The 23,863-nt window shown below is 40.3% G+C and overlaps 1 protein-coding gene across 1 annotated transcript in view; it reads left to right on the top strand.

The window, feature by feature from the left end:
* Window positions 1-23,863, top strand: part of bbs2 (Bardet-Biedl syndrome 2) — a 77,851-nt gene that overhangs the window by 901 nt on the left and 53,087 nt on the right. The window contains exon 2 of the mRNA XM_060837829.1: window positions 1,945-2,070. Coding sequence (XP_060693812.1) covers window positions 1,954-2,070 — 117 coding nt within the window. The 5' untranslated portion in view covers window positions 1,945-1,953. The remainder of the gene's footprint in view (window positions 1-1,944; window positions 2,071-23,863) is intronic.

Here is a 23,863-nt window from a genome sequence, read left to right as displayed (position 1 = left end):
TATTTTCACGCACAGGGTGATGTGTGTATGGAATGTGCTGCCAGAAGAAGTGGTGGAGGCGGGTACAATTGCAATATTTAAAGGCATCTGGATGGGTATATGATTAGGAAGGGTTTAGAGGGACATGGGCCAAATGCTGGCAAACAAGACTAGATTAATTTAGGATATCTAGTTGGTATGGCCGAGTTGAATCAAATAATCTGTTTCCATGCTGTACGTCTGAATCTAGACTCTAATGAATTATTGAATAACTATGAGCAAGGTTAGGAAAGTTAGCTAGTTCTCCCTGTATTCCATTGATCTATTTGAATACAGAACTGGCTCGCGGGTAAAAGACAGAGGGTGGTAGTGGAGTGTTGTCTTTCAGACCAGAGGCCTATGACCAGTGGTGTGCTACAAGGATCAGTTCTGGTACACTGCTTTTCATCATTTATATAAAAGATTTGGATGTGAACTTGGGAAGTATAGTTAGTAAGTTTGCAGATGACAACAAAATTGGAGGAATAGTGGACAGCAAAGAAGGTTACCTCCGAGTACAACGGAATCTTGATCAGATGGGCCAGTGGACTAAGGAATGGCAATGGAAATGATTATAGATAATCATAGAATCCCAATATAGAAAACAGGCCATTCAGCCCAACAAGTCCACAATGACCCTCCAGACAGTAACCCACCAAGACCCATTCCTCTACCCAATTGCTCTACATTTGCCCCGACGAATGCACCCAACCTACACATCCCTAGGTACTATGGGCAATTTAGCACAGCCAATTCACCTAACCTGCACATCTTTGGATTGTGGGGGGAAACCGGAGCATCCAGAGGAAACCCATGCTGCCACAGGGAGAATGTGCAAATTCCACATAGACAGTTGCCGGAGGCTGGAGTCAAACTCTGGTCCCTGCTACTGTGAGGCAGCAGTGCTAACCACTGAGCCTCCATGCTACCCTTTTAAATAAATGTGAGGTGCTGCATTTTGGAAAGGCAATTCAGAGCAGGACTTATACACTTAATGGTAAGATCCTGGGGAGTTTTGCTAAATAAAGAGACCTTGGAGTGCAGGTTCATAATTCCTGAAAAGTGGAGTCTCAGGTAGATAGGATAGTGAAGAAGGTGTTTAGTATGATTTCGTTTATTGGTCAGGATATTGAGTATAGGAGTTGGGAGGTCGTATTGCAGGTGTACAGGATATTGGTTCGCCCACTTTTGGAATATTCAGTGCAATTCTGGTCTCCCTCCTGTCGGAAGGATGTTGTGAAACTTGAAAGGGTTCCGAAAAGATTTACAAGGATGTTGCCAAGGTTGGAGAGTTTGAGCTATAGGCAGAGGCTGAATAAGTTGGGGCTGTTTTCCTTGGAGCATTGGATGCCAAGGAGTGACCTTACAGATATTTATAAAATCTGGAGAGGCATGAATAGGGTAGATAGATATGGTCTTATCTCTGTTTTGGGGAACTCTAGAACTAGAGGGTATAGGTTTAGGGTGAGATGGGAGAGATTTAAAAAGGACCTATGTGGCAACTTTTTCATGCAAAGCTGGTGCACGTATGGAATGAGCTGTCAGAGTAAGTGGTGTAGGCTGATACAATAACAACATTTCAAAGGCATCTGGATGGGTTTATGAATAGGAAGGGTTTGGAGGAATATGGGCCAATTGCAATGGGACTAGATTAATTTAGGGTATCTTGTCGGTATGGACATGTTGGACTTCTGTATGACTCTATGAAGTGTAAAGTTAGTTTTGGTCATGCAACCTACAAACAGGATCAATAGACCCAGACTTGTACCTGTGTTTCTGATGCGTTTAAGTAATGTTCTTGCTGTTTCCTGACAAATCAATCCATCTTTTGTTTCCTGACATCCTAATTGCATATTCTTTTTTCCCTTGATTTAAATTTTCTGTTCCAGGTGACAATCATTGTTTTATTCACTTCTGTATCTGCAGGTGGCAGCCATGCTTGTCCCAGTTTTCACCCTCAAGCTAAACCACAGAATTAATCCCCGAATGGTGACTGTGGGGAAATACGATGGCACACACCCTTGTCTAACTGCTGCTACCCAGGCTGGCAAGGTACTGTCATACAATGTGTTGCTAGTGTAATCAGGAGTTGGAGTACTGAGTTTATTAGAATCATCTATAATTGAATTTGGGTTGTAACTTTGAATTAAGATATTGAATAAAGAGGTGTAATTACCTGTAAGGGCACTGGCTAACAGTGATGGCTTCTTTGAGGCACACACCCTTGATTCTTTTGTCCAGTTTAGCAATGTAATGCAGTGTGTCAAACTGCCAGACCATTGTGGGAGAATGGTAACTGAAGCAAGAGACCATAACAATTGGCATGAGCATTAAATGAGGGCCTATAGCTATCAACAATGACATCAAATGAGGAGATGTAACTATCAATTTGCATCCATATAGAATCTTTAACATAGAATTCTTGAAAGTGGGTCACAGATGCATTAAGAAAATCATAAATAACGGGCCAATGAATGAGATACTTGGAGAATAACCATTTAAAGAGTTCAGATTTAAGGCCTTGAAGAGGACAAGGAAAGGAAAGGAGTTGAAAGAGGTTTTTACACTATGGTGTTAAAGGCATAAAGATAAAGGCATAGTTATTAATGAGAAGGGGTAGGTGGATTTGCACAATGGGAGTGGTAGAGAAATGCTGAGGTTGGAGATTCTGTTCTGGGGCGAATAAAGGTTGTTGTGGGATGGGTGTGGGCACTGAGCAAGAAGCAGTAACCAGTGTTATATTCCAAAAATTTAAACAGAATTAAAGTTCTCACTTTTATGTGAGAGTTTTATTTCAGTAAGCTGCACTGCATAAAACTCACTCCTCTTGCTCCCTGTATTTATACCGCCAATTAACTCTAATATATTCACATGTTCCCTCACTCCATCAGGTCTCAGGCATTCATTTCAGAACATAGATAACTGCTATCCATCCATTTGAATTTTAAGATATCTCCATTCTCCATCTATACTGAAACTCAGACTTTTATCTTTCACACTTTTCATTGTGTGTGTATTGTCCCAAAGTCAGTAATTATTGATGAAGCACTTAGTGGATATTGCTGTTAAACCCCTTTTTTTAGACGTTCTTCCAATATTTTCACTAAGAAAATGCCATTTCACCAAGATCAAGGGTTTCCACCACTAAGGTACTCTGAGTCATACAGCCCAGAAGAAGTCCCTTGGGCCTACACCAATTCATCTACTTTTCTGATCTTTTTAGCTTCCCAAGCTGGAGGGCAGTATTTATCTTTCCTTTCCACACGAAAAAATAATGCCTTCCTGCACTCGGGGTTTCATGTTCCTGGCATTTCACAATGATAGAAATTTCAAAATGTATTACCCCATTTTTAATCCCTTGTTTTCTTGAATTTTTCACAGCTGCACTCAGTTCATACTGAAGAACTGGCATCTACTTTCATTTGGGTTCCCAGCTAATTCAGTTTCCGGTTAGACTTTGCAATTGCTCTATTTCAAATTTGGACGATGCTATATCTTTTTGTGAAGCACTACCTTAATCAATGGGGCTAACATTTTCCAAATAATTTTGCTGAAGTAAAGTAACACTTGATCCATTCTATATGATTTCCTAGTCAACATATTTAAAAGCTCTAGAAGCCAGACTTTTAATTTGAATTCTGTTAGAAGCCCATTTATGACAACATTTTTAAATTCATTGCCGTCATGCCACAAAAGAATCATCTAATATATCATAGATACTTGAAAGTTGCCTTTGTGGTGGCATGGTCTGCTTTTTTTCTGAAGAAAACCCAATTTAAATAAGAGGCCATGAAACAATTGTTAAAGAATGCAAATGGTATGTTCGCCTACATAGTAAAAGGATTTGAATACAGGAGCAGGAATGTATTGCTGCACTTGCACAGTCCCTAGGTGAGACCACACCGGGAGTATTGTATGCAGTTTTGGTCTTCTTCCCTGAGAAAGGATGTTCTGGTTATGGAGGGAATGCAACAAAGGTTTACCAAATTGATACATGTGATGTATGATGTATGAAGAGAGACTGAATTGGTTTTGACTATATTCACTGGACTTTAGAAGAATTGGGGGGAATCTCAAAGAAACATACAGAGTTCTAACAGGACTAGATGGGACAAACACAGGAAGGATGTTCCTGATGACTGGGGACCCCAGAACCAGGAGTCACAATCTAAGGATGTAGAGTAGGTCATTTAGGACTGAAATGAGGAAAGATTTCTTCACCCAGAGTGGTGAGTTTGTGGTATTGTCTCCCACAGAAATATTGTTCATGGAGTCCTACAACACAGATAGGTCCTTTGGCCCAAATTGGTCCATGTAGACAAAAATGACCATCCACACTAACACCATTTCTCTGCACTTAGCTTCTAAATCTTTCTTTTTCATATATTTGTCCAAATGCCTTTTAAATGTTGTTTATGTACCTGCCTCAACCACTTCTGCTGACTGCTGATTTTGTTAAGTTCTTTTTCCTGAGATCCTTACACACTTGATGCAACTGCAACACCCCAACTTCTGTGAACAAGCAAAATTTTATTAAACACTGTACAGTACAAACTTTGGAGAAGTCAGTCATGGTTGTGAAGCATGTCCAGGGAAGCTCTCTCTGAACAAAGGAAACGGTCCTTCCTTTATACAAAATCTTTACATCACAGTCAGTAATGCTCACAAGACAACCCCCAGTCACACGCTCACATGCCACTCAAGACACAATGTAGTGACCATATCATCTCCAGAAACAATGTCGTGCAAATCGTCCCTTAATGGCCAGATCTGGTATGATTTGCATTCCAACTGTAATTTTTTTATTGATTTCTGAATAAGGGATGAAAATGTAACTAGGCTTTTGAATGGCAAGGAAATGGCCATGTAAGTTCACGTACCTGTTCTCTGTAAGTCAGAAGCGTCCCATGCTATCCCTGGGGCATTCAATTTCTTGCAGGTCTGCCAAGCAAGCTAACTCTTTAATATCACAATTTTATTTGCATACCATCCTTGTGTAAAAAAGTTACCCCTCAGGTTTTTTTATTCTATCCCCTCTAATCTTAAACTGATGCCTTCTAGTCCTCGATTCCCCAACCTTGAGAAAGAGACTGACTGCACTCACCCGATCCATGGCTGTCATGATCTTATACACTTCTATACAAGATCCCCCCTCGGTCTACTCTGCTCTAAAGGAAAAAGTCCTAGCTTGTCCAACTTGTCCCTATAACTCAGACCATTGAGTCCTGGCAACATTTTTGTAAATTTCCTCAGCAGTCTTTTCACTTTAGCAACATCCTTGCTCTAGCAAGGTGACCAAAACTGAACACAATATTCCGAATGCGGGCTCACCAACATCCTGTGCTATTGCAAGATAACTTCCCAGCTTCGACATTCAGTGTCCTGACTGATGAAGGCCAGTGTGCCAAAATCCTCCTTTACTGCTCTGTCAATCTGTGACTCCACTTTCAGAGAACTGTGCACCTGAACTTCAAGGTCCCTCTGTTCCACTACACTCCTTAATGCCCAACCATTCACCATGAAACTCCTGCCTTGATTTGACTTTCCAAAATGCAAGATCCGACACTTATCTATATTAAAGTCCATTTGCCATCTCTTAGTCCATTTCCAGATCAAGGTCCTGCTGCAATTTCTGATAACCTTTCTCACTTTCCACGATGCGACATATTTTCGTGTCCTCTGCAAACTTACTAATCATGCCTCGCACTTGCTCAACCAAATATTGATATAGATAACAAACAGCAACGGGCTGAGCACTGATCTCTGAGGTACTCCAGTCTGACAAGCATCCTTCCACTATTACCCTCTGCTTCCTGTCAACAAGCCAATTGTGTATCCAATTTTCCAGTTCCCCTTGGATTCTATGTGATCTAACCTTCCAGAGCAGAGCAGAATTTTATCAAAGGTTTTTTTGAATTTCAGAGTACATCTCCTGCCCTGCCCTGTCCAACCTTCCTGGTCACTTCTTCAAAGAACTTACAGCTGAAGGGATTAAAGAGATTGGGGAGAGAGCAGGAACAGGTTGCTGAGCGGGATGATCAGCTGTGATCATATGGAATGACAGAGCAGGTTCAGAGTGCCAAATGACCTTTTCATGTACCTATTTTCTATGTTTCCAAGACAGTCCTTACTGAAATATCAAACCTAGAGGCATCACTTAGGCCATATTCACAACTATATAAGATCCATAGTGTCCTAAGTGTATTTAGAGTTTTGAAGGACAAAACACTCCTCTCTTAAGCTGATCCTCCTGTAGAAATACAGCTTTAAGATCAGTTGATCCAAACACCCAAGCATTTAATGCTAACTAAACCAAAAAATATCAGTTCAAACATCTTGATACCCCACTTCAAAACCTTGTGCCACTAGCCTTAGGTAGTACTGGGGACACCTTTTGTGTGCATATCCATTTTGATGATAGTGCTGGTTGTCCCCTTTCTTGCATTTTATTTACACTCCCAAATTCTCTCCAGCTTTGTAGTTTTTGGTGTTTGGCATCTTTTATTAACTTATACTTTGTTCATGGCCACTAAGAATTTCCTCTCCAACGGGCTTCTGCTGCTGGTGGTATTTCTGGTTTAAATCATATTTTTTCTTCTCGTTAAACTATACTCAGTATCTTGCCTTCTATGTCTTTTCTGGGCTGTTAGTATTTGATTTGCCCCTGCTTATTAAATGTTCCCAAGCTAGCGAACTGTGCCATGAGGCAATGGTTCTTTTTATTCTTGTTTTACACAAATAAGCTGTGCATTCAGATTCTGTCCAGTCACTAGCAAATGGTCAGTTTGACGACTGGCAAATATCACAAACATCTGGCTGTAACAGGCTCCTCGATTTTTGAGGTATTTTAGCTGTTGGAGGTGATTTCCTCGAATTCCAGGAGCAGCAATTACTGTTTCACATGCTATTGCATTGTTTTGGAACTTTGGAGAAAGAAAAGTCAAAACAATGGCACTTTTAAAAGGGAAAGGAACAGACAAATGCAGAACATGGCCAGGTCAGTGCAGGAGAGAGGGACAGGAAGAAAGAAACCCACACAGCTAACTGACACAGCAGTGAACCAGTGCAGTTACTGTCTTTGCTGTTGAATTCATGTATCACTGGACATCGGAGTGTGCCTAGGAAAATTAACAAACAGTGAAATTCACAACTGATCTTGAAGGAACCTGTTTGGAAGAGGTCACAGCACAGAAACAGTTACGTGAATAGATTTGAGTATGGCCTTGCTGTAAGCCTGCAGTAGTGAGTAGAGTGGGATCTTTCTTGAATTATGTTTATTGAGATATGTCTCTTGGTTAAACTTAAAAATATAAGCCATAAGTATTAAGTTAGCCTGGAGCAGTGTATTGTAGAGGAATAAGACAATGCTATTTTCTGGGTCTGTAGAGTTGAAGAAGCAAAAATGGCCCTTAGTAGAGTGATATGCTCTTCTTGTCGGATGTGGGAGTTTGGGGAGAGTTTACATGTTACTGAGGATTATATCTGCAATAAATGCTGTTGTTTGCGAATCCTATTAGATCAAATGGATCGATTGGATCGACAGTTAGAGGCAATGAGGAATTTACAAGACCTCGGGGTGTGATAGATGGCAGTTATAGGAAGGGAGAAAAGTTGCAGATACAGTCACATAGATGAGTTAAATCCAGGAAAGGTAAGAGACGTAGGCAGGTAGTGCAGGAGACTTCTGTGGCTATGCCCATTTCAAACAAGTATGCTATTTTGGAAAATGTAGGGGCTGATGGATTCACAGGGGAATTAACACAAACTGTCAAGTTTCTGATATTAAGACTTGCTCTAATGCAATGAGGAGTTCATTGGGTTCCAAGGGATCAATTGTGTTAGGGGACTCTCTAGTCTGAGTCATTTCAATGGCCAGCAGCAAAGAATCAGAATGTTGTGTTGCCTCCCTGTTGCCAGGATCAAGGATGTCTCAGAGAGGGTGCAGAATGTTCTCAAGGGGGAGAGGGTCCAGCAGGAGGTCAGTGTACACATTGGAACCAACAACATAGGAAGGGAAAAGGATGAGATTCTGAAGGGAAAATATAGAGTTAGGCAGGAATTTAAAAAGGAGGTCCTCAAGAGTAGTAACATCTGGATTACTCATGATGCTATGAGCTAGTGTGGGTAGGAATAGGAGGATAGAGCAGATGAATGCATGGCTGAGGAGATGCTGTATGGGAGAAATTCACATTTTTGGTTCATTGGAATCTCTTCTGAGGTAGAAGTGACCTGCACAAGAAGGATGGATTGCACTTGAATTGGAAGGGGACTAATACTCTGGCAGGGAGATTTGCTAGATCTGCTTGGGAGGATTTAAACTAGCAAGGTGGGGGAGTTGGGGGAACGCAAGTGGGACCCAGAGAGAGAGTGAGGAAAGAGATCAATCTGAGACAGGTACAATGAAGAAAAGAAGCAAGTCAAACAACAAGGCAGGCAGGGACAAAACCGAGAACAAGGTACGGATTGGGAGAGGCTGAACAGGCTGGGGCTGTTTTCCCTAGAGCGTCGGAGGCTGAGGAGTGACCTTATAGAGGTTTACAAAATTATGAGGGGCATGGATAGGGTAAATTCTTTTCCCTGGGGTCAGGGAGTCCAGAACTAGAGGGCATAGATTTAGGGTGGGAGGAGAAAGATATAAAAGAGACCTAAGGGGAAACCTTTTCACTCAGAGGGTGGTAAGTGTCTGGAATGAGCTGCCAGAGGAAGTGGAGGAGGTTGGTATAATTGCAACATTTAAGAGGAATTTGGATGGGTATATGAATAAAAAGGGCTTGAAGGGAAATGGGCCGGGTGCTGGCAGGTGGGATTAGATTGGGTTGGGATAACTGGAGAGCATGGGCAGGTTGGACTGAAGATATTTCCATGCTATACATCTCTATGACTCTATTTATGTCCATGCAAGAGGCCTAACAGGGAAGGCAGATGAACTCAGGGCATGGTTAGGAACATGGGACTGGGATATCATAGCAATTACAGAAACATGGCTCAGGGATGGACAGGACTGGCAGCTTAATGTTGCAGGATACAAACGCTACAGGAAGGACAGAAAGGCAGACAAGAGAGATGGGAGAGTGGTATTTTTGTTAATGGATAACATTACAGCTCTACTGAGGGAGAGTATTTCCAGAAATATATCCAGGAAAGTGATTTGGGTGCAACTGAGAAATAAGAAAAGGATAATCAACTTACTGGGATTGTATTATTAAACCCCTAATAGTCAGTATGAAATTGAGAAATAAATTTGTAAGGAGATCTCAGTTCTCTGTAAGAATGAAAGGATGACTATAGTAGGGGATTTTAACTTTGGGACTGCCAGTGTTGCCTCCCCCACCTCCACCATTCGAGACGCTTAGAGACACAGAGGAGTTTTACCTACTTCATCTTTATTCAGGGCCCTGGAGGGAGAGAATGACCGCCCATGTATGCAGACACATGAGTTCACGGTCTTCTCTCGAACAGCAGTTTATTAATGAACTATTTAGTCATTTTACAGATAAGGCAACATACATGTTGATTGGGTGACCATTACAATCAGTGAGTATCATTAGCAGAGGTCAAGCCCTTTACTGTCATACAATAACTGGCTTCACATAATGAATACTTTTCACCTTGTTAAACTGACCTCACATACTGAATACTTCCAATATTGTTAAGTGGCTTTACATAATGACTACTTTTCCACCTTGTTAACCCATTACCCTTGCCTCCAGCACCCCATTGTTAACTGTAATTTCTTGTCTGATCTGAGTCATGCTCAACTGAACCTCTTGTTTCCCAAAACTCATAACTTAACTCTTTCCCTGCCTTCTTATACCTTATACATACTCTCACTTCATGATAACCAGTGCTACCAGCTTTCATAAAACCCTGACAGCCAGTATTTAAACAAGTTATTAACACACAGCATACAGTGATTGTAACAACAAAAATTACTAGTCCGTTACAGTAATTAGAGTTTGAAGAATCTTCCCATGTGGAAAAATACCATCTGTAAATTTCTTAAATCCACAGTCCTTAGTGACTGCTCCATCCTGTCCGAGCCAAGTGGAAACGAGCCTGTTCTCCAAAGTCTCCTTCAGTAAAGTTCAACCTGAAAACAAAATTCAGTCTGACTTTGTGCATCACTCCACAGAAAAATTTGATTTCTTGGATGAGGGCAGTTAAATGCTTCACAAAACTGACAAGATTTCCATCCTCCCAGAGGTGCTTCAGATGGAGGATACCAGCGCATCTGAGCGTGCAGTGCAGCAGCAGGCTAGATGAACGCAACATTCTTTGCTACTTCTGCTCCTGCTCAGTTGTTTAAATGTAACAAAGCAAACTGGCTGTTGTGATATTAGCTTGGTCAGTGAACCATCATATCCCTTAAATGATCGAAGACATGATAAAGCTCACGTGGTTTAATGTCCATAGGAAGGCTACTGACAAAAAGCGTACAGACTGTTGTTAGCTTCTTCACTTTTTATGGTCATGACTGGGGAGCTGAATGAATCTGTTGGATCAGGCTGTGGAGGGGTGGGCAGTGGTCCGAAGAGAAGATGCTAGCTGCTGAAAGTATCTTTTCATTTCCTCGCTCATTCCTTCCTTGCTAAGGTGTTTATCAGTATGAAGATAGCCACACATTTAACTACACTAGGTTGTGCCTGCCTATTTCAACATTCTTTAAATTCTTGAAGTCTGTTACTCTGTTCACTATTTATGACATTATCAAGTTTTATACAATCCATAAACTTCCAAATTGTACTGCCTAAACAATTCAGTCAATTATACACAACAATCAGTTTTCCTAAAATCAAACCCTCTGGTACTCCATTGGGGTTATTCAAAAATTATTTTCCTTTAACAAATTGATACTTGGCTAATGTAAAAGCTATCAGGGAAAGTATTTCAAAAGCCTGGAACAGCAAGAAGAAAAACAACAAAATGTTTCCTGTGTTTTAGCAATTGAAGAGGCAGTTTCAGTTCAGATTTAAATCTCAAATATTCGTAGGAAACGAATACTGAATATTTTAAAACATGTTCTCCAAATGAATCTTCCCAAATAAAACAGTTGGAATTACGGTGGCAACTTTAACATTCTTTGAATTTGCAATATGAAGGGGCCAATGAAGTCTTAACAGAACTGAAACAGCTCAGCCTCCAGTTCTAATATTCTCTAAAAGATCTTAACAAAGCATCAAACTAAAAATGTGCTCGTTTGTGAACACTGCATTAAAAACACAGCAGCAAAGATATTATAATACAATACTCTCATCTGGCTAAAACATGACTACTGACTACTGTTTTGTTTAAACAGGCATTGTAGAATTTCAAACAAATTAGAGGATCAAAGCAGTCAATCAACTTGCTTTAAGGTTACAAGTTTGATAATTTTAAAAAGGACATAATGTTGTACAGTTTCAAAGTAAAAACAAAATCTGCCCCATTACATAGCCCACAAAACACATTGAATTGAGATCCTGATTCAAACAAAGCAAAACAGTTACTTAAAATGATTTTCTGAACCAGTATTTTAACAAACCAAAATTTTTAAATGCCAAGCACAATCTACATTGAAGCTTTCCTCTTCCAATCCAAGTATTAGTACACCTTAATTTCAGCATTTTCTTGTCTTCATTTTTCTTTGTGCATCCTCTCACTGAAACCACATTAATAAAAACAGAAAGCCCTCGCAGCAGACCACATAGTGCTGCAATCCAAGCCATTCTCTTCCCCCAGAAAAAAGACTCACAGAGTCTCAAATTTTGCTATGCGGGGACTTTAACCCCTTTCTCACTTTACTCCTCATGGGGGCTTGAACCCCACTTGAACACAGAAAACCTGAATCCCACTTGAACACAAAGAGCTCGAACCTCAAACACAGAGAGCTTGATGTTCATTTAGTTACAGAGAGCTCGAACCTCAGCCAGTGTGGAGGACTTGAACCTCAAAAGAACCAAACCAGTAGACTCGAACCCCAGTACCACGCAGAGAACTTGAAGCTCAATCATACCCACCCAGGGACTCTAACCCCAGAACTGCGCAGAGGACTCGAACCTCAATCACACCTCCCCCCTTGCACCCAGGGGATTCGAACCCCAGTACCATGCAGAGGACTTGAACCTCAATTACACCTCCCCTAATGCAGCGAGGAGGACTTGAACCTCTGCCTGCCAGCGCGTTTGCAAAACTGTCTCTCAACTGAACTAATTACCGTTCAAGGAATCCGTAGAATACAGAGTGATTGACTGAGGGGGACTGTCTCTTGCACACAGAAATATCGAGAGGGATCAAGGTTTAAAATCTTAACTTGCGGGTCTGTCAAGATATCGATATCGATGTTCTAGGCAGCCGTTAACACCGTCCGATCGTAACTATCTATTTGGATCCTGCTGACTATGCAATATTGTCATCCTGTTTCTCTCTCCCTCCCCCACCCCTGCCCCAAGTCGAAGGAAAACAGAGACACAGAGGAGTTTTACTTTCTTCATCTTTATTCTGGGTTCTGGAGGGAATTAGAATGATAGCCCATGTGCACAGAGACATGAGTTCACTGTCTCCTCTGGAACAGCAGTTTCTCAATGAACTATGCAGTTATTTCACAGGGAGGAGCATCCAAATAAGGCAACATACATATAGATTGGGTGACCGTTCAGCGAATAGCAGAGACCAAGCCCTTTACTGTCACACAATGAATAACTGGCTTCACATAATGAATACTTTTCACCTTGTTAAGCTGACGTCACACACTGAATGCTTCCAATATTGTTAAATGACTGTACATAATAACTGCTTTTCCACCTTTGCCTCTCGCACCCCATTGTTAACTGTAAGTTCTTATCTGAACTGAGTCATGCTCAGCTGAACTAATTGTTTCAGAAAAATTGAAACTTAATTGTTTCCCTGCCTACTTATACCCTATGCATATTCTCTCCAGTGTGTTCAGGGTTTAGATGGAAAGTGTGTGCAAGAAAATTTTTCTGATTTAGTATATGCATGTACCAACTAGAGAAGGTGTAAAATTGACACTCTTGGGAAATAAGGCAGGGCAGGTGACTGAGTTGTCATTGGGGAAACACTTTAGGGTCAGCGACCATAATTCTATTAATTTCAAAATAATGATGGAAAAGTATAGATCAGATATAAAAGCCGAAGTTCTAAATTGGAATAAAGCTAATTTGACAGTATTAGACAAGAAGTTTCAAAAGTTGATTGGGGACATGATTACAGGTAAAGGGACGACTGGAAAATGGGAAGCCTGCAGAAATGAGATAACGAGAGTCCAGATACAGTATATTCCTGTCAGGGTGAAAGGAAAGGCTGGTAGGTGTAGGGATTGCTGGATGACTAATGAAATTGAGGGTTTGGTTAAGAAACAGAAGGAAACACATGTCAGGTATAGACAGGACAGATTGAGTGAACCTTTTAAAAGTGTATAAAGGCAGAAGAAGTATACTTAAGAGGGAAATCAGGAGGGCAAAAAGGGGACATGAGATAGCTTTGGCAAATAGAGTTAAGGAGAATCCAAAGGGTTTTTACAAATACATTAAGGACAAAAAGGTAATTAGGGAGAGAATAGGGCCCCTCAAAGATCAGCAAGGTGGCCTTTGTGTGGAGCCGCAGGAGATGGGGGAGATACTAAATAAGTATTTTACAATACAGCGCAGAACAGGCCCTTTGGCCCTCGATGTTTTTATTTCAAATGTTTTAGATTTTTTAATAGCAGGCATATCCAACTCATCTACAGAAGTATTAACACCTGTCAAATCATAATTATTAAAAGCCATACATTAATGATTTAGTTTATTATACAGTAGTTCTTTCCCCCACAGTCATTCTGCATCAGTAATTTTGAACTATAGAAATGGAAAGAGTTTCTATATCCAATGCCTTAAAAAAATTGACACTTCATAGATCATTGTTAAGAGAAGATGTTCAAATATGCAGCTTTTATGATCTATTTTCCATTTATTAATTGCTGCTGCAGAGTTTGCATTAACAAAACATCTTGTTTTTAAGAGCCATGACCATGATTTAACTGGATCAGTCTATTTTGAGAGTAAGATGGAAGAATGCTGAACAAACAATCCTGAAATTTAATAAGTAATGAATATACATTGATCAATAATAGTCCAGTTGGATCAAGGGTATATGAACAAAAAAGCTCAATTTGTTTTCTCTCAGAATCTGATGAAGCGTACACATCAGCATATTTTTAATTTCAGATCCCAAACATTTACAGTTTTCACTTTATGTAATCACGGGACTCAGGCTTTGCATCAGTGTTTACTGTGGAAAAGGATATGGAAGATATAGAATGTAGCGAAATAGATGGTTACTTCTTGCAAAATGTGCTGGATGTCTTGAAACAGGTAAAGGTGGATAAATCCCCAGGACCTGATCAGATGTACCGCTAGAACTCTGTGGGAAGCTAGAGAAGTGATTGTTGGTTCCCTTGCTGAGATATTTGTATCAACAATAGTCACAGGTGAAGTGCTGGAAGACTGATGGTTGGTTTAAGTGGTGCCACTGTTTAAGAAAGGTGGTAAGGACAAGCCAGGGAACGATAGACTGGTGAACCCTTTGTCGGTGGTGGGCAAGTTGTTGGAGGGAATCCTGAGGGACAGGATGTACATATATTTGGGAAGGCAGTGACTGATTAGGGATAGTCAACATGGTTTTCTGTGTTGGAAATCATGTCTCACAAACTTGATTGAGTTTTTTGAAGAAGTAATAAAGAGTATTGATGAAGGCAGGGCGGTAGACACGATCTATATGGACTTCAGTAAGGTGTTTGACAAGGTTCCCCATGGGGGACTGGTTAGCAAGGTTAGACCTCGTGGAACACAGGGAGAACTAGCCATTTGAATACAGACTGGTTCAAAGGTAGAAGAAGCTGATGATGGAGGGTTGCTTTTCAGACTGAAGGCCTATGACCAGTGGAGTGCCACAAGGATGGGTGCTGGGTACACTACGTTTCATCATTTATATAAATGATTTGGATGTGAGCATAAGAGGTACAGTTAGTAAGTTTGCAGATGACACCAAAATTGGAGATGGAGTGGACACTGAAGAAGGTAACCTCAGATTACAACAGGATCTTGATCAGAAGGGCCAATGGGCAGATGAAGTTTAATTTAGATAAATGCGAGGTGCTGCGTTTTGGGAAAGCAAATCTTGGCAGGACTTGTCCACTTAATGGTAAGGTCCTAGGGAGTGTTGCTGAACAAAGGGATCTTGGAGCGCATGTTCATCGCTCCTTGAAAATAGAGTCGCAGGTAGATAGGATAGTGAAAAAGGTGTTTGGTATGCTTTCCTTTGTTGGTTAGAGTATTGAGTACATTGAGTATGGAGGTCATGTTGTGGCTGTACAGGACATTACTTAGGCCACTTTGGAGTATTGCATGAAACTCTGGTCTCCATCCTATTGGAAGGATGTTCTGAAACTTGAAAAGATTCAGAAAAGATTTACAGGGATGTTGCCAGAGTTGGAGAATTTTAGCTCTGGGGAGAGTTTGAGTAGGCTGGTGCTGGTTTCCCTGGAGTGTTGGAAGCTGAGGGGTGACCTTATAGTTTATAAGATCATGAGGGGCATGGATAGAATAAATAAACAAAGTCTTCTCCCTGGGGTAGGGGAGTCCAGAACCAGAGGACATAGGGTTAGGGTGAGAGGGGAAAGATGTAAAAGGGACCTAAGGGACAACCTTTTCACGCAGAGAGTGGTACGTGTATGGAATGAGCTCCCAGAGGAAGTGGTGGAGGCTAGTACAGTTGCAACATTTAAAAGGCATCTGGATGGGTATATGACTAGGAAGGGTTTGGAGGGATAAGGGCTGGGTGCTGGCAGTTGTGACTAGATTGGGTTGGGATATCTGATTGGCATGGATGAGTTGGACCAAAGGGTTTGTTTCCGTGCTGTATATCTCCATTTTTTCTTTTAAACGATTCATGATCACTTTCAAGCAACATGTTTGCTCTTATACTGTGTTTCCTTACCTTCCATCTTTGCACTTCATGTTCCCAATCTATGGGTGTAATCTCCTGCCTCTCGTCTTGTATATTCATACATCTTTTACATTTTCTTGTGGTCTTCTCTGCTCTTATTGTCGTGACATTTCTCAGATGAATAGCCCCATCTGGTTAAATTTGACTTTGATACCCACCTTTGGCGGTTGTCCTTTGGGATTAATGGCCTCAAACTGTCCATTGTTACACAAACTGACAATTATAGCAGTTTGATTCTCATAGCTGTGACACATTTGGCCATGAAAAGGACCTGGTTTCTCACTATATTCAATAATTCCTTCAGAATCTGCAAATTTATTATCCATACCAATCAATCTTAAAGAGTGTACTCAATCAATCTGATTTCTGTGCTAAAGAATTTTTTTTTGTCTTTACCAATAACCTTCCTGGGGCCTGTCAAGCTTCTTCCCTCGCACCCCCCCTCCACCTTGAAATGTATTTCCAATGACCTTATTTTGTAAGGCTCGTCAAATTCTTTCTGTCACTTTGGCTTTAATGAAAGTCTTTCTGTCTGTATGTAGTGTTAACCGAATGTTCTGAAAATGTAGGACTAATCCCAAGCTGGGGTTTGATAATTTATCACTGATGGAACTTTAGGATTCCTCTCAAAAACCAACTGACATGGATTATGTCTTCTGAGTGTGCACCGCCCACGCTATTGCAGATAATTTTCAATTTGGCTAAATTGCCAAAATGTTATGCACCAATTTGTCTATTACTACCTTTCACAAACCCCATTCCTTAAAGGGCTTTCTTGTGCTGTATTCATAATGATTATGTTCATATTTGCAAATACATCTCTGAATTCATCATTATCAATCTCCCCATTATCAGTGAGTAATTTTGACAGTGATCCGCTTTTTCATTGCTTTATTCACAGTTATTCTCTTATCTTTAGTATGCATTATTGTTGACTGACTAATCTGGTTGCCAAACCTAAAAATGTAAAATGAAAGTACATTTTTCTTTATCCCATGGGCTACTACCTCATAAAAATCTCTTGCTAATGTGATGGTATGCTTTGATTTTTTTTTACAAATCTCACAACTATCACTTATCTCTTTCATGACCTTATTGTACTCCCATCCCGTAATACTGCATCCTTTTCTAAACATTTTAATTTTTCAGAAAGCAGTTGAGAAAATTGCCGATCTAATTTTCACACAATTGATTTCATCTTCTAAATTTCCACTCCAGGATGTTAATAACTCTTCTCTAATTTCTTTAATCAAGCGGTTATTTTAAAGTAAAGGAATATAATAGTATTCCAATTTTAAAAATTAAAATATACAGGTTTTTAAGTACAATAGCTTTGATTTCCACTTTCAGTATCATCTGTCTATCTTCATCGATGCTGTATTAATAACAGTATTCCTTTGGACACTAAATCTTTGCTAATAAAACAATTGAGTCTGGCTACTTTGGAAGGAATCATCAGACTTTTCAAAGATTTTAGCATTTTATCATCCCCAAATCTGAAACTGGTGGAACATTCAAGTTGATTAACTTTATCCTGATCCTTATTAATCAGAGTCTAGCATTTGGCCAGTCTACTTACCATACCGTAGATGTGAATCCACTGCAAAATATTGCACAACTGAAAAACACTGCGAACAATACATCATCAATGAGTCGAAATTTCTTGTGACCAACATAATGCCCACTCTTTGATCTGTATCTCTAAATTCCTCCATTTCACGTTTATTTTTGAATACTTTCTTATACTATTTGGGACAGCTCATGGTATAGGGACTTGTTGAAATGTACCTGAAACACCGATTGACTAGACCTTTAATGTTTCTGGAGTACATTCAGTTGTAAATTGTAATTGTAAATCTCGAATTCTGTTTGATTCTCTAAATTATCAAAAGCATTTCTGTGCTCAGTTTCAATCGTTACAGTTCTTTCTCCTGCAGCTTGTATCTAGATGATCTCATCAACATCTCAGAGCTGTAGCCTCCATTTTCTGTCATATTATCAACTTCCCCTTTGTGCTATGAATGCTGCTGAAAAGGAAAGCTCTGGGAATTTTTTTTAACACTTCTGACATTTGTTCTAGTCATGCAAGTTTATCTGCAAATTTAGCTCCTGTCAATAGTAAAAGTCTATCCGTGCTTAATACTTTGATACAGTCCAATAACTTAAATGTCATCACTGATTGGGGAATTCCAAACAAAATTCCAGCAATCTTGCCACTTACTGAAGAATTCCATTCTATTGCATCTTCAAAATACGATACTTATTTTTTTTAAATTTGTAAAAATTTGATCTTGCTTCTTAAGCATCCAATAAATATTTTTTCTGATACATTTTATTCATGAAAGTTAACAATATGTTCAAAACTCTATCCATGTTCACAGCATTGGGCTCCAATTGCTGCTGCTTATGTATAGAAGTAACTCAGGTCCATATTATAACTCTGGTCTTCCAGTGGTCATGAGGTTTATTTTCGCAAAGCAGGACTTGAGTAATCATACCCTGAAATGTTATACTTTGATCCAATCACCCTCTGCTACTAATATTATCTTTCAAAAGATAACTGTATTAGATGGTAACAATGCTAAGGGAGTTATAGCTCTTGGTATGGTGGGGGTGGGGTGAAAAGCAGTAGCTCTCAAACCTTTTAAAACCCAGTAGCTGGGACAGGATACTGCATAAGAAGAGGATTAAGTAAAGAGCTGTGGTTGCAAAAAGCGGAGCTGCAATTGTCAGTGAGGGAGTCAGTCTCAAGCACTTGCTGGTTCCATATAATTACCAGCACAGACACTAAACCAAGATCGGTTAACAAATCTGTTTGTTAATTATGGATATTTAAAGCTGAGTGGGTCAATTTCTTGCTGTTTATTTGTTTGTTTCCAATATTCAGAACACAATTTCGAACTGCCAAATCTTAATAACAAATACACAGAAAAGCCTAGGATTGAATAATTATTCCATTGTTAGATACTATTATGAATGTTATATCGAAATGCTATATGGATGTGTAGTATGAGTGAGAGAGGCAATAATTGAGTGAATAAAAAAAAGATTAATGGAAAGGAAAATACTTACCATGAATTATATGAATTATAGTTTGTAATTTGACATTTGTATTTCCATTCTTGCTTCCATATTCTTGGTACTTCTCTTGACATCAGGATTAAAAGATCACATCATTTAATGACTTTTGTTGTGTTTTTAAACATGTCCAACTCCTGCCAATAGAGAAGAGAAAGGCCCTGTCTTGGGAAGAAAATTTTAGGAAAAGAGGTGCCTTGTTAATTGCTTTAAGGCACTTAACACCTTGTGAACATATAGTATTAATGAAATTTATGCTGTTAGAGTCCTCGGTGCTTGTTACTTGCTAGATTTATTGGGCAACGCACACAATACTTTGATTGTAAACACGTTGTATAATATTCTGGGAAAATACAAATGTGCTTCAGCAATTAGAAAAAGGAACAAAAATAGAAGTTACTGGAAAAACACAGCAGATCTGATAGCACCTGTAAAGTGAAATCACAGGTAACATTTCGGGACTAGTGACCCTTCCTCACTGGATCCAAAGTGTTAACTTTGATTTCTCTTCACTAATGCTGCCAGACCTGCTGAGCTTTTTCAGCAACTTCTGTTCTTTATTTATGATGTAACAGCATCTGCGGTTCTATCAGTTTTTATTAGAAAAAGGAACATTTGGTATGGTTCCCTTCTTGGACTATGCCAGAGTTAGTGAAAGTACTAACTAAACTTTGCCAAGATGAGTTACAAAATTCTTTCTCAGCAGATCCAACATACACACCAGATAAAGTAGTTGAACTTCACAGTTCAGCAAGAAGCTCATTGTGTAGGAGATGATCACTCAGAACAGAAAATTCACAACTCAGAAGGACCTTCATTAAAGCTTGTGACCTTTATGGAAGCAAGAGTGGAAAATGTGAATGTCAAATTATAAGACCCAAGTTTGTCAATAATATTTAATATTTTTTCATCCTTCCTGGTATTTGTTTTGAATGTTACTTCCAAATCATCTTCTAGTACACTTTCAGGGAGTGCATTTCAGCTCGAAACTTTAAAAAAAGAATAAATTTCTTCATGCTCCTTTGATTATCTTGTCATTCATACTAAATCATTGCCCTTTGTTATCAATCATCTTGCCACTAGAAACAGTTCTTCCTTCTTGATCAAAACCATTCAAGATTTTGAACTTTCAAATCACCTCTTAACTTCTCTGCCTCAGTGTTCTCAGTCTCTGCATCATGGTTTCTCAAAGTGAGTGTCAGGAGACCAAGTGTGTTGCAGGTTCTGGGCAGAGAGGGCTGATCTGCCTTCAGCCCACCACCTCCCACCCCACCCAGTTCTCACTGAGGAGTCCCAACAATTTTCAAGCCTTGTGACAGAGTCACAGTGGGGGAGAAAGGTTTGAGAAGCCTTACCTATAAATGATTGCAAGTTGCTGTCAAGGTACCATGTAAATCTCTTCTGCACACTCTCTTGGGCCTTGATGTCTTTTCTAATAAAATGAAAGCAATACTCAGCTGTAGCCTAACCAATGTTCTTTGAAAGTTTGGCATAACCACTTACTTTTGCACTTCATTTCATTATTAATATACCCAAGGATCCCCGATGCTTTTTTTAAACAGAAATCACAATTTGTCATGCTATCTTTAAAAATCTGTAAATCTTCCGTTCCTGGTGTCTCTGTTCCAACACACACACAGTCATAAAAATATGCAGCACAGAAACAGACTCTTTGGTCCAACTTGTCCATGCCTACTGGATATCCTAAATAAATCTAGTCCCATTTGCCAGCATTTGGTCCATATCCCTCTAAACCCTTCCTATTCATATGCCTGTCCAGATGCTTTTTAAATGTTGTCATCAGGACATAGAACAGTACAGGCTCTTCTGTCCTCGATGTTGTGCCCACCTTTTAACCTACATACCCTACATTTTACTATCATCCAGTGCCCATCACCTAAATGTCCGTAATGTATCTCACTGTACTACCACCGCTGGCTGTGCATTCCACACACCCACCACTCTCTGTGTAAAGAACCTACCTCTGACATCTCCCCATAACCTTTCTTTAGTCACTTTAAAATTATGCACCCGTGTGATATCCATTTAACCTATGGGGAGAAAGGTCTCTAGCTATCACTCTATCTCTGCCTCATCATGTTGTACACCTTTATCAAGTCACTTCTCCTTCTTCACTCCAATAAGAGAAGCCCTAGCTCCCTCAACCTTTCTTCTTAAGACATGCCCTCCAGTCCAGGCAGCATTTTGGTAAATCTCTTCTGCACTCTCTCTAAAGCTTCCACATCCTTTCTATAAAGAGGCAACCAGAACTGAACATAGTATTCCAAATGTGCTTTAACCAGGGCTTTATAGAGCTGCAGCACAACCTTGTGGCTCTTAAACTCAATCCCTCTGCTAATGAAAGCCTACACATCCTGTGCCTTTTTGACAAATCTATCAACTTGGGTGGGAACTTTGAGGCATCTATGGATATGGACTCCAAGATCCCTCTGTTCCTCCACACTGCCTTTAACCCTGTACAGAGGAACCTTGATTATCCGAACGAGATGGGGGAGGGCGGGGGGGAGACGTTATTTCATTCGGATAATTGATTATTTGGTTAATTGAGTCAATGCCTTTCTTCTGGGGCTTAGAGTTTTCTGTTAATTCTGCTCCCTGTTCAGGAGACTAGGCAGCAGCACAGTGTGCATGAGCCCCTCAACCCCAATCAACACTGCTTCCCTCCATTCCCCCGCCCACCCCAACCCTGTCCAACATCGCCACACCATCTGCCCCCATCCATCCCCCAACACCGTCCAACACTGCCCCCTGTCCACCCCCCAACCCTGTCCAACACCGCTGACCCCCAACCCTGTCTAACACCGCCCTCTCCTGTCCCCAACCCCGTCCAACATCGCTTGGCCTCCACCTGCTCCCCACCCTCGTCCAACAATCCCATCGCCTGCCCCCACCCCTATCCCTTTGCTTTTTCAACTAATCATAAATCTCAGAGACCTATCCAATAATTACCTATTGTCACGGTTTTCAAAATTTCCTGCACATTTTTATTTTTGACATCATCCTATTCAAGCGTATTAGCCTGTTTCACGTTGTCCTCACTAATGACAAGGTCTTTCTCAGTAGTGAGTACTGAAGCAAAATATTCATTAAGGACCTCCCCTACCTCCTCTGCCAGGCACAAATTCCCTCCACTATCCGTAACTGGCCCTACCCTCATTCTAGCCATACTCTTGTTCCTCACATAAGTGTAGAACACGTTGGGGTTTTCCTTAATCCTACCCACCAAGGCTTTTTAATGCCTCCTTCTAGCTCTCCTAAGTCCATTCTTTAGTTCCTTCCTGGCTACTTTGTAACCCTCCAGAGCCCTGTCCGATCCTTTTCCCTCTTGACTAGATGTTCCACATCTCTTGTCATCCAAGGTTCCTTTACCCTACCATCCCTTACTTGCCTCAGTTGGGCAAAACTATCCAGCACTCGCAGCAAGAGCTCCCTAAACAACCTCCAGATTTCTACCATGCATTTCCCTGAGAATATCTGCTTCTAATTTATGCTCCAGTTCCTGCCTAATTCCTCCCACACCCCCCAGTTAAATACTTTCCCATACTGTCTGCTCCTATCCCTCTCCATGACTACAGTAAAGGTCAGGGAGTTGTGATCACTATCACCAAAATGCTGTCCCACCGAGAGATCTAACACCTGACCTGGTTTGTTGCCAAGCACCAAACCCAATGTGGTCTCCCTTCCAGTCAGCCTATCTACATATCGAGTCAGGAATCCTTCCTGGACACATTCCATCCAAACTATTTGCACTAAGGAGATTCCAATCAATATTAGGGAAGTTGGAGTCACTTACGACAACAACCCTGTTATTTCTGCACCTTTCGAAAATCTGCCTCCCAATTTGCTCCTGAGTATCTCTCTCTCTGTTGCTGTTAGGGAGGTCTATAGAAAACTCTTAAGTGACTGCGCCTTTCCTGTTTCTGACTTCCACCCATAATGACTCAGCAGACAAACCCTCCTCAACAAACTCCCTTTCTTCAGCTGTTATATCATCCCTGATCAACAATGCCACTCCCTCAACTCTTTTACCGACCCCGCCCCCCCCATTCCTTTTGAAACATCTAAACCCCAGAACATCCAACAACCATTCCAGTCTCTGTGATTTCCAAGTCTCCATAATGGCCACAACATCGTAACTCTAAGTACTGATCTATACTCATCATTCTTATTCATGACACTTTTTGCATTGAACTAAACACACTTCACCTCTAAAACCAGGTTATAGTCCAACAGGTTTATTTGGAAGCAGTAGCTTTTGGAGTGCTGCTCATTCGTCAAGTGGTTTTGGAGTATAAGATCATAAGACACAGAATTTATAGCAAAAGATTACAGTGACGTGAAACTGAAATAATATATTGAACAAACCTGGATTGTGAAGTCTTTCATCTTTTAAAATGGGTTGTAGGTTTTGGTTCATTAATATATAATTGCCAGAACTTATTTTTAGTCACTTGCTTGAGATAACTTAAGGTTTGATAACAAAAGGTAACGTCTCAGCTCAGACAATGCATTAAAGGTGTGAGGTCAGAGTCTGTCTGTATCCCAATCTTGAGTCAGACTAGTTCTATTTCCAAAGTAGAATTTACAAAATATTACATGTATTGACTGCCTGCAGATTGTGCATTTTTTTAAACAAAATAGAATGTATCAGCAAGTGCAAATTCACCCCATAGACGTATGTATGTGCATGTGCACGTGCATGAGAGAATGTGAGTGAAAGTTTGGTAAAGTTTGTGTGTGGGTGTGATGGAGTATAAGCCTG

This window comes from Hemiscyllium ocellatum, chromosome 17 (genome assembly GCF_020745735.1).
Source record: "Hemiscyllium ocellatum isolate sHemOce1 chromosome 17, sHemOce1.pat.X.cur, whole genome shotgun sequence".
Taxonomy (NCBI): domain Eukaryota; kingdom Metazoa; phylum Chordata; class Chondrichthyes; order Orectolobiformes; family Hemiscylliidae; genus Hemiscyllium; species Hemiscyllium ocellatum.
The sequence above is the reverse complement of the archived record's forward strand: the minus strand, read 5'-3'. Positions and strand labels throughout refer to the sequence as shown.